Source organism: Choloepus didactylus, chromosome 7 (genome assembly GCF_015220235.1).
Source record: "Choloepus didactylus isolate mChoDid1 chromosome 7, mChoDid1.pri, whole genome shotgun sequence".
Lineage (NCBI taxonomy): Eukaryota > Metazoa > Chordata > Mammalia > Pilosa > Megalonychidae > Choloepus > Choloepus didactylus.
In genome coordinates this window covers 39,397,495-39,408,537 of record NC_051313.1, presented here as the reverse complement: position 1 = coordinate 39,408,537, position 11,043 = coordinate 39,397,495, and the positions used below count along the sequence as shown (strand labels likewise).

At 36.5% G+C, this 11,043-nt stretch overlaps 1 protein-coding gene and 1 pseudogene across 2 annotated transcripts in view; both read left to right on the top strand.

The window, feature by feature from the left end:
• Positions 1-3,913: 3,913 nt before the first annotated feature.
• LOC119540537 lies at positions 3,914-4,527 on the top strand (annotated as a pseudogene).
• A 3,863-nt stretch (positions 4,528-8,390) lies between these two features.
• RPF2 (ribosome production factor 2 homolog) overlaps positions 8,391-11,043 on the top strand; it is a 53,563-nt gene continuing 50,910 nt past the window's right edge. Inside the window, exons 1-2 of one of the 2 annotated variants that reach the window (XM_037844305.1) lie at positions 8,412-8,495; positions 9,551-9,707. Coding sequence is in view for 1 of the 2 variants with exons in the window: in XM_037844304.1 (XP_037700232.1) it covers positions 8,473-8,495 (23 nt within the window). In the remaining variant the exon portion in view is untranslated. Of the gene's footprint in view, positions 8,496-9,550; positions 9,708-11,043 lie in introns of both variants that reach the window. The other variant, XM_037844304.1, reaches the window with a different exon arrangement.

Here is an 11,043-nt window from a genome sequence, read left to right as displayed (position 1 = left end):
CAACGAAGAGGCATTCGGTAGGAGGCTCTTAGGCACAATTATAGGGAGGCCCAGCCTCTCCCTTGCAGCAACAGTCTTCCCAAGGGTAAATCCTGTGGTAGAGGGCTCAATCCATCAAACCACCAGTCCCCTATGTCTGTGGTCGTGTTAGCAACCATCGAGGTGGGGTAGGCCAATACCCCTGCATTCTCCACAGGCTCCTCAAGGGGGCTCTACATATTTTTTTTCCTTGTTTTTTTTTTTTTTTTTTTTAACTTTTTGTTTTAATCAACTGTATGAAAAATAAAAAAATAAAAAAATAATAATTTAAAAAATACAATAAAAGAACATTTCAGAGAGACCATAACAAGGGAGTAAAAAAAAGACAACTAACCTAAGATATATACACTCTTATTAAGCAAACATGGAACATTCTCCAGGACAGACCATATATGTTAAAGGTCAATAAATTTTAAAAGATTAAAATCATATAAAGTATGTTCCTGACCAAAATGGAAATTAAATAACACACTCCTAAATAATCAAATGGTCAAAGAAGATATCACAAGAGAGATTAGAAATTACTTTGAGATGAATGAAAACAAAAACACAATATACCAAAACATGTGGGATACAACTAAAATAGTGCTCAGAGGCAAATTTATAGCTGTAAATGCTTATATTAAACAAGAAGATCTCAAATCAATAATCTAACCTTCCACCTTAATAAAACAGAGAAAGAAGATGAAATTAATCCTAAATCAAGCAGGAGGAAATAAATAATAATGATTATAGTGGAAATTAATGAAACAGAGAACTGAAAAACAATAGAGAAAATTAAAAAAAAGTTGGTTCTTTGAAAAGATCAACCAATTGACAAGCCTTTAGCTAAACCAAGGGAAAAGAGAGAAGACTCAAATAACTAAAATCAGGAATGAAAGAGGGGACATTACTACTAATCTGACAGAAATAAAAAGTTATAAAGGATTACTTTGGTCAACTGTATACCAACAAATTAGGTAACCTAGGTGAAATGGACACATTTCTAGAATGACACAAACTACTGAAACTGATTCAAGAATAGAAAATCTGAATTTACCTATGTATTAGTTTCCCAGGACTGCCAAAACAAATTACCATAAACTTGGTGTCTTAAAACAACAAAAATTTATTCTTTTACAGTTCCACTGGCCAGAAATCTGAACTCAAGTTGTCACCTGTGAGGCATTCTGTCTGGAGTCTCTAGGGGAGAAGCCATCCCTTCACTCTTGTAGTTTCTGCTGGCTATCAGCATTCTTGATTTGTGGCCTTGTGGCCACATCATTCTAATCCCTGCCTTTGTGGTCACATTGCCTCCTCCTCTGTGTCTCTGTGTATTCTTCTCTTCTGTATCTTATAAGGACACTTGTCATGGGGCCGACCTGGGTAATCCAGGATGATCTAATCTTAAAATCCTTAACTTAATTATATCTGCAAAGACCCTTTTTTCCAAATAAGGTACATTTACAGGTTCTAGGGATTTGGACATGACCATACCTTTATGAGAGCCACCATTCAAACCACTATAGTATTTCCTCTGAAACCCAAAATTCATGCCTATCACACATTCAAAATATATTTACCCAATTTCAATATCCCCCAAAGACTCAACCTATTACAGCATCAACTCTAAGTCTAAAATCTCATTTAAATAACATCAGTTCAAAAGTTCCTAAACTCATAATCTAAATCATCTAAATCAAGTATGGGTGTATGATTCTTCTCCATGTGTGGATCTATGAAACTACAAAAAATTTTATCTACTTTCATCCCAAGATACAATGGTGGGACAGGCACAGAACATAACAAACATTCAATTTGAAAAGGGAGAAAATGGAAGGATTAAAAGGGTTACAATCCCAAACAAGTCTGAAACTCAGCAAGACCAATTCCATGAGGTTTCAAGGCTTAAAAATAATCCTCTGTGGTTCAATGGTCTGCCCTCTGGGCCCGGAGCTCCACTCTCTGGGCCTGCCTCTGCTCCCACATGTCTGTGAGCCTCAACTTTTTCTTCCGTGCATCTGTGTCTTCTCCTCTTCTGTCATTTATAATGACACTTGCCATTAGATTTAAGGCCCACCTAGATAATCTAAGGTGACCTTATCACAAGATCTCTAACACTACATCTGCAGAGACCCTGTTTCCAAATAAGGTAACGTTCACAGGTTCCAGGGGTTTGGATATGAATGTATCTTTTTGGGGGTGTTTCGGTTTGCTGAAGCTGCCGAAATGCAATATACCAGAAATGGGTTGGGTTTTACCATGGGGTTTATTGGTTTACGAATTTATAGTTCTAAGGACATGAAAATGTCCCAGGAAGGCATCAACAGGATACCTGGACCCTGAAGAAAAGCTACCAGCATTTGGGACACTACTGTCACTTGGGAAGGCACATGGCCAGTGTCTGCTGGTCCTTTGTTCCTGTTTCGTTGTTCTCAGTTTCTGGCTTCAGTGGCTCTCTCAGCTCCTCTGGGGGCTTTTTCTCTAAACTCTCTAGGCTTTTTCTATCTTTTATCCTCATAAAGGACTCCAGTAAAAGGATTAATACCTACTTGAATGGGCTGGGTCACATCTCAATTGAAATAAGCTAACCAAAAGGTCCCACCCACGATAGTCTACACCCACAGAGATGGATTAAAAGAACATGGCCTTCATGGGGATCACACTCCCCTTTGTCTAGTTTGTGGATGGATGAGTGGAAAGGTGGAGGAAGGAAACAAACAAACAAACAAACAGACAAGGGCGCCCAGTGTTCTTTTTTACTTTAGTTGCTCTTTTTCACTTTAATTATTATTCTGGTTATTTTTGTGTGTGTCATAATGAGGGTGTCGGGGATTGATTTTGGTGATAAATGTACAACTATGTAATGATACTGTGAACAATCGAATGTACAACTTGTTTTGTATGACTGCGTGGTATGTGAATATATCTCAATAAAATGAATATTAAAAAAAAAAAAAAAGAAAAAAGAACATGGCCTTTGCTGGAGTACATAACAGCTCCAAACTAGCACAAGGGCCCACCATCAACCCACGATAACGTACAACAAATAAAGAAATTAAATTAGTAATTTAAAAAACTTCCCACACATAAAATGCCAGGACCAAATAGTTTTACTAAGAAATCTGCCAAACGTTTAAAGAATTAACAGCAGTCCTTCACAAACTCTTCCAAAAAGCAGAAGAGGAGGGAACACTTCCCAATTCATTCTGTGAGGCCAGTATTAATCTGATACCAAAGCCAGACAAAGACTTCATAAGAATAAAAAACTATGGACCAATATCACTTAGGAATATAGATGTGATCCTCAGCGAAATACTAGCAAACGGAAACCAGCAACATATAAAAAGGATCGTATGTCATGACCAAGAAGGACTGATTCCAGGAATGGTAGGTTGGTTGAACATATGAAAATCAAACAGTATATTAATAGAATAAAGGACAAAAACCACATGATCATCTCAATAGATGAAGAAAAGCATTTGACAAAATCCAACATCCTTTCATAATAAAGACATTCAGCAAACTAGGAATAGAGGGAAATTCTTCAACCTGATAACGGGCATTATGAAAATCCCAGAGCTAACATCTCACTCAGTGGTGAAAGACTGAAAGCTTCTCCTTAAGATCAGGAACAACAGAAGGAGGCCTGCTTTCATGTTCTCATTTTTTCTATGTAACACTTATTGAAGATTCTAGCTAGAGCAGTTAGGCAAGAAGGAAAAAAAAAGGTATACAAATTTGAACAGAAAAAAATAAAACTATTTCTATTTGCAGAGGACATGATCTTTTATGTAGAAGATCCCAAGGAATACAGACATACACAAAAAATACTATAAAAGCTAATAAACCAGAATCCTAGTCACATGTTTGAATACCAGGAATCCCTTCCAACATGGCCCAGGACAACTCCTCAAACAGGATCATAGCTACACATCAAAGGTGCAGTTACACTAAATTCACAATGGATCAGTTGAAAATCCTCATTGACACTTTCAACCAAAAAACTTACCCAGATTATGCCACCAAACTTAAACTTGCTTTGGACATTAACACTGAAGAGTCTAGAATCCAGATATGGTTTCAGAACTGAAGAGCTAGACATTCATTCCAGGGAAAGAACAGAACCTGAGCAGGCCTTAGAATCAAGCCAAGACCACAGGCAACATCACTCAACAAAAGATTCAAGATATGAGAAGCCATACCTCCTATACCTTTTCCCAATTATGTACTCTCATCAAGGCATTTAAGAGCAACCCTTACACTGGGATTGATTCCAGAGAATGACTTGCAAAAGAAATTGGGATTCCAGAGTAAAGAGTCCAAATTTGGTTTCAAAATCAAAAATGTAGATTTCATGTCCAGAGAAAAAGAGAACCTGAGCAGATCTTAGAACTAAGACAAGACCAGGGACGAAATCTCTGAGATGAGAGTGTTCAAGGCAGAGAAGCTACACAAAATATCACCAACCTCACTAGCAACTGTTTTATTTCTTTAGAACCAGAATGAGGGCAAAAAAAACAAGTTCAGTTTATCTGATATCATCACCCTGAGCCCCAAATCTTTCTCACTCTTCCTAAGAATGCACCCTTCCTTTGAGACTGCAAGTTGAGCGTTCTAGAAATGGTAAGCAAGACTTCAGGAGGCAGAGACAGGTCCCAGAAGCACACCACAGTGCTACTGAACCAGCATGGCTCTAAAATTCAGCAGAGCTTGAAGAAAGTGAAAATAAAACCAATATACATCATTTTGCAATCATCACAGTAATAACTGATTCAGGCAAAAATCATCAGTGTATGTAAAAACTCCAAAGTCAATGTTTTACAAAGAACACCATATGTATTGTCTCAAAGAATCTACCCATGGATTAATTACAAAAGAAAAACTGGTAAATTTTCAGTGGAGAAACTTGGCAGACTCCATCTTAAGGAAGTGCTTGAAATTCACTTTACCAACAATAACACAGACTGACATGAGGTACCTCCTAATATGAAGCATCTAAGAAGAACACAATCTCCCTTCTATGGTATTATTGCCAAAAGTCCGCAAGCTTGATTTAATCACAAGGAAACACCAGACAAGCAAAACTGAGTGACATTCTACAAAATAACAGACCTGTACTCTTTAACAATTGATTAATTGCACTAAGAATGGAGAGAAAGTATGCTAACTCAGGAAGTCTCCTAAGAGTCATCTTTTACATGTAGCATGTGCTACCATTTATGGGGAAAGGATACAAATTCAGAGACCCATTTATGCCTAAAATTTCTCTCCAAAAATGCTCAAGAAGCTGTTAATATAGTTATTTCTTGGGAAGAGAGGTGGAAATTTGGTTGGGGTGGGAGATTGAACTGTTTATACACTTCAATGTAGTACAAAATATATACAACTCAAAAATTTTCATTTTAACCATTTTCAAGTATACAATTCAGTGGCATTAATTCTATTCACAATATTGTGCAACCATCACTAATATCAATTACCTCAACTTTTCATTACCTCAAACAGAAACTCTGCACCCATTAAGCAATAACTCCCCCTTCACCATACCCCCCGGCTCCCGTCACCATGGCTGCTAGTAACCTGTAATCTACTATCTGTCTCCACGAAGTTTGCTTATTATAAGCATTTCATTTCAGTTAGATCATATAATCATTAAAAAAGCCAATAAACCAGTTCAGCAAGGTTGCAGGATACAAGAGCAATAAACAAGTATTAATTGTATTTCTATACGGTAGCCATGAGAAAATTGAAAGTGAAATTATGAAAACAATTCCATTTACAATAGCACCAAAAAGAATAAAATACTTAGAAATAAATTTCACAAGAGTGCAAGAATTCTGCACTGACACTACAAAACATCATTGAAAAAAGTTAAAGAAGACCTAAATAAATGGAAAGACAGATTGAAAGACTTACTATTGTTAAGATGGCACTACTACCCAAAGCAATCTACAAATTCAATCCCTATCAAAAATCCGTGCTTTGTTACAGATATTGAGGTGCTTATCCTAAAATTGGTATGGAAACTCAAGACCCAAATAGCCAAAATAATCTTGAAAAATAAGAATAAAGTTGGAGGATTCATACTTCCTGATTTCAAAGCTTACTACAAAGCTACATTAATCAAGGTAGTGTGGTAATGGCATAAGGATAGACATATAGATCAATGGAATAGAATTGAGAGTCCAAAAATAAACCTTCCTATTTATGGTCAATTGATGACAAGGGTGCTAGGGCAAATCAATGAGGAAAAGAATAGTCTTTCTAACCAATGTTGCTAAAGTAACTAGATAGCCACATGCAAAAGAATAAAATCAAAATGGATCAGATCTAAATGTAAGTGCTAAAACTAAAAACCTCTTAGAGTAAAACTTAAGCATTAATCTTTGTGACCTTGGTTTAGGGAACGGTTTCTTAGACATGACACTAAAAGCACAAGAAACAAAAGAAACCATGGATAAACTGAACTTTAACAAAATCGAAAACTTTTGTGCTTCAAAGCATATTATCAATAAAATGAAAACATAACCCACAGAATGAGAGAAAACTATTTGCAAAGTAAAAATGAGGCAAGGGATTTGTATCTAGAACACATAAAGAACTATTATAACTCAACAATAAAAAGACAAATAACCAAATTTAAAAATGGGTGAAGGATTTGAATAGACACCTCTCCCAAGGAGATAAAGGTCAACCAGCACACAAAAAGATACTCAAAATTATTCACGATCAGGGAAATGTAAATGAAAACCACAAGAAGATACCACTTAATATCCACTAGGATGGCTATAATAAAAAGATGGATAACAAGTGTTTGTGAGGATGTGGAGAAACTGGAACCTGTGACACACCAAATACTAGCTTCTTCAAAAGTGCTCATGTCCTAATCCAAAGAATCTATGAATATGTTACTTTACAAAACCGAAGGTCCTTTGCATATGTGATTAATTTAAGAATCTTGAAATGGGAAGATTATTGTGGATTATTGAGTTGGGCTTAGTGTTAACACAAGGATCTTTTAGGAGAGAGTCAGGAGTGTTAGAGTTAGAGAAAGGAGATGTGACTTTGGAAGCAGAGGTTTAAGTAACGTACTTTAAGATAGAGAAAGAGACCATGAGCCAAGGAATGCAAGCAGCCTTTTATAGCTGGTAAAGGCAAGGAAATGGATTCTCCCCTGGAGATTTTAGGAGGAATGCAGCCCTACTGCCATGTTGATTTTGGACCTGTAAGACTAAATTCAGAATTCTGGCCTCCAGAGGTATAAGAGAATAAATTTGTGTGTGTTTTTTTTAAAGCCATTAAGTTTGTGGTAATTTACTACATTAGCATTAGGGAAGTTATATCAAACCCTCTTACATTACTTGTGGGAATGTAAAAGGATACAGTCACTTTGAAAGACTGTTTAGCAGTTCCTCAAAATGTTAAACATAAAATTACCATATGATCCAGCAATTCTACTCCTGAGAAATAAAAACATATTTCCACACAAAAACTTGTACACAAATGTTCAAAACAGCACTATTTATAATAGCCAAAAAGTGGAACTAAACAAAATGTCCATCAACTGATGAAGAGATAAACAAAATGTGGCACAACACAGAATGGAATAATATTCAGTCCTAAACAAAGAAATGAAATACTGAACATGCTATAACATGAATGAACCTTGAAAATATTATGCTACAGTGAGAGAAAGCAAACTCATATGATCACATATCTTATGAATTCATTTTTATTACATGTGTAGAATAGGCAAATCCATAAAGACAGAAAGTAGATTTGTGGTTGCTGTAGGCTGGCAAGAAGGAAAATAGAGAGTGACTGCTAACAGTATGGGGATTCTTTTTGCTGTGATGAAAATATTCTGGAATTACATAGTGCTGAAGGTTGTACAGCTCAGCAAATTTACTAAAAATCAATGGGCTGTACAGTTTTAAAGGGTGAATTTTATGGTTTATGAATTATATTTCAGCTTTAAAAATGCAGAAAAAATCACGATCAGAGTATTATTTTCTGATCAGTTTCACGTGCCAGCCACTGTGGCAAGTCACAAACTGCCCTCACTTATCTCACAGTTTAATTAACAGTGGGTATGTGTCATCAGCCTTGCATTAGCATCCTAGGAGATTACCTAAAGACCACAACCTGACCCCTGAATACCTGACACCGGCTATACACACAGAACGTGTATGTCAAGCAGCTACAGGCTATGTTACTTAGTATTACTTCACACCTAGAATTCCGGGGAAATAGGAACGTAAAAAGCCGTAACCAAAGCAACAAGCAGACATCAATCCAAAATTGCTGCTAGCGCTTTCACAGAGCCTGCTGCGCGGCGAGTCCAGGAAGTGGCGTAAGGCGCAGTTTCCGGTTCCTCCTGGTCAGCGCAATCGCCTATCTCGCGTAGTTGGGTTCTGCACGTGTGTCCAGCCTGCTCAAGTTGCTGTAGTGATGGACGCGTTGGATCGAGTGATGTAAGTTCGCTGGAGTTCTGGTCACGGGAACGCTGGGAGAGGGACTTTTTATCACCGGAATGAGTGTTTCTGCTTTAATCTCCCTCTTCTGGTTTCCGCTCTACCTCCTCCCGCTCTTTGCCAGTCGGGCCCGGGTGGGGGGCTCATCAGCCCCGTCTCCGGCTGTGCCGGCGCCGGGGAAACTGTGTGTAAGCACCCAAGTGGGAGTCACGGGACCGAGGTGGGACGGAAACGTTGCACGCTTTCATTCCAACAAATTAAAAATGTCTAGCTTTCGAAGAAGTGTTAAGTATACAGTAAAGGGTTAACTGCCCAGGCCTCGGAATCTGACAGTTCTGGGTTTTGATCCCGGCTCATCCAGTCAAAGTTTTGTGACTTTGGGCTATTTAATCTTCCCAAGTCTTGATTTCCTTTGTCAAATAGCGATCATAATAGTCTTACTTCATAGAGCTGTGAGGATGGGAGGAGAGAAGGTATGTAGAGCCTTTGCCACAGCACGTATAACATACCCATTAGCTTTTTTCTTCCCAACCTTGTGTTCTTGTCTGAGTTACACTTAAGAGATGTTAGTTTTAGATTCCTTCAAAAACTAGTGTACTCCTAAATATTCCTGCTGTTATTTGCTGTGGTTTTCTCCTTGCGATTTACCTGGGTTAACATGTAACGAAAACAGCAGTTTCCTCTTTTAGTCATTCAGAGATTTTTTTGCACCAGTTGTATATTCCTGTAGATGTTGGGACTACAAAGATGATAAGACCAATTTATAATCTAACTGGAAGATAAACAGTTAATAAAACTGAAGTGCTCTTTGAAATTGTTGCTTGTTATGAGAAGTAACAAACTACTTGGAATATGAACTATATAGCACTTTTGTTGCCATATAGATACACTAAATATTTCTTGATTTGATTGTAATAATGTGTCTGTCTATCAACCGGTAAATGAGAAGCTTTATATGTGCTTGACATTTTATCTGGGGGGAAGCTTTTTAAATCTGTGTGAGAAACTAAAGTGTATGTGTTCTGTTTTTCTTTTCCTTCCTGAAATGCCCATAGGACTGGAAGAGGGAGGGTTCTATTTATTTAAGAGGAGGAATTCTTTCAGTGGATGCAGAAAACTTGGAAAAGCAAGAAATGTACAAAAACGTATTCCTCCTACTGTCACATCTTTAAATCAGAATAATGGATTTGTTTCCCCTTCATAGTTTACAAGGTGATTGGTCTAGATGAGTTTTCAAGTCTGGCGTTTTGAAGATTGGCCTATTTATTAGCTGTGTACCTTGGGCAAGTTACCTTTCTGTCCTCAGTTGCTTCACCTGTAAAGTGAAGATAATAGTCCTTATCTCTCTCTTAGGGTTGTGGTGAAGATTAAGTCTTAATACAGGGACACTATAAAAGTGTTAGTCATCATTATTCCCCTTTGATGGCAATAATGTTTGACTTTCTCAGCAGTAATGATAGATGGAGACTATATACTTTCCAGCAGAAAGTGTGTTCTTAAACCTGGAAGAAAGATTAACAGTTCCTCCTATTGTGGCTTTGATCAGTGGGCTACATTTAGTGATTGCTCACAGGTGTTAGCAGCAGTTTCATGTGTAGTTCTTTCTGTTCGAGTACCTGGTACAGTTTGTTTTAAAATGGAAGAAAAAATAATGGAGTAAAAATAACAACAGTAGTTACTAGAGTTCTTATTATTTTTTTAGTTTAAAAAAAGGTTTAGATAAAAGTGATAAAAGAACTCTGGGAAATTCTAAATGAAATTTTTTTAGCCAAAAGTTAATAAAAATAGCCTATTTAACAGTAATATCTGAGTTTTTCACTAATATCTCACTAAAAAGTGAGATTTTGTTTAATGTTGGAATCCTAATGGAAAGTATGTTAATATAATATCTCAGTCGATTTTAAATAATTTGCATAGCAGTCGAGTCATAGTTTTGAAATATAAGGAAAGCATTTTAAGCTTTTTTAAATTTTTATTTTATTTTTTATGCATTTTTTTATTGTGAACTTTAACGTACATACATAACAGTGATAACTTTCAAAGTACAATATAACAAGTAGTTAGAGAACAAATTTCAGAGAATGTTATGGGTTACAGTTCCACAATTTCAGTTATTTCCATTATTGTAAAATATAACATATACACTAGAAAGGTGTTAACTTTCAAAGTACAGCTCAACAAGCAGTTATAAGGTAATTAAAAAAAATGTTATGGGTTATCGTTCCATAGTTTCATTTCTTTCCTTATTGTGAAATATAGAATATATACAGAAAGCTGAAGGCTTTCAAAACACAGTTTAACAAAGTTATAGAGCAAATTTCAAAGAATGTTATAGGTTACAGTTCCACCATTTCAGTTATTTCCTTCTAGCTATTCTAATACCCTAGTGTCTAAAAATATATATATATATATATATATAAGTTTTGGCATTTGTAATCCTTGGTTGAATCCTATCTTGTTTGTTGCTATCCCTTCCTCTTGTCTAGGTGTCTAGGCAGTGGCCACCCTAACTTGTTCATATTGAAAGGGATTATCGACATTATGGGGA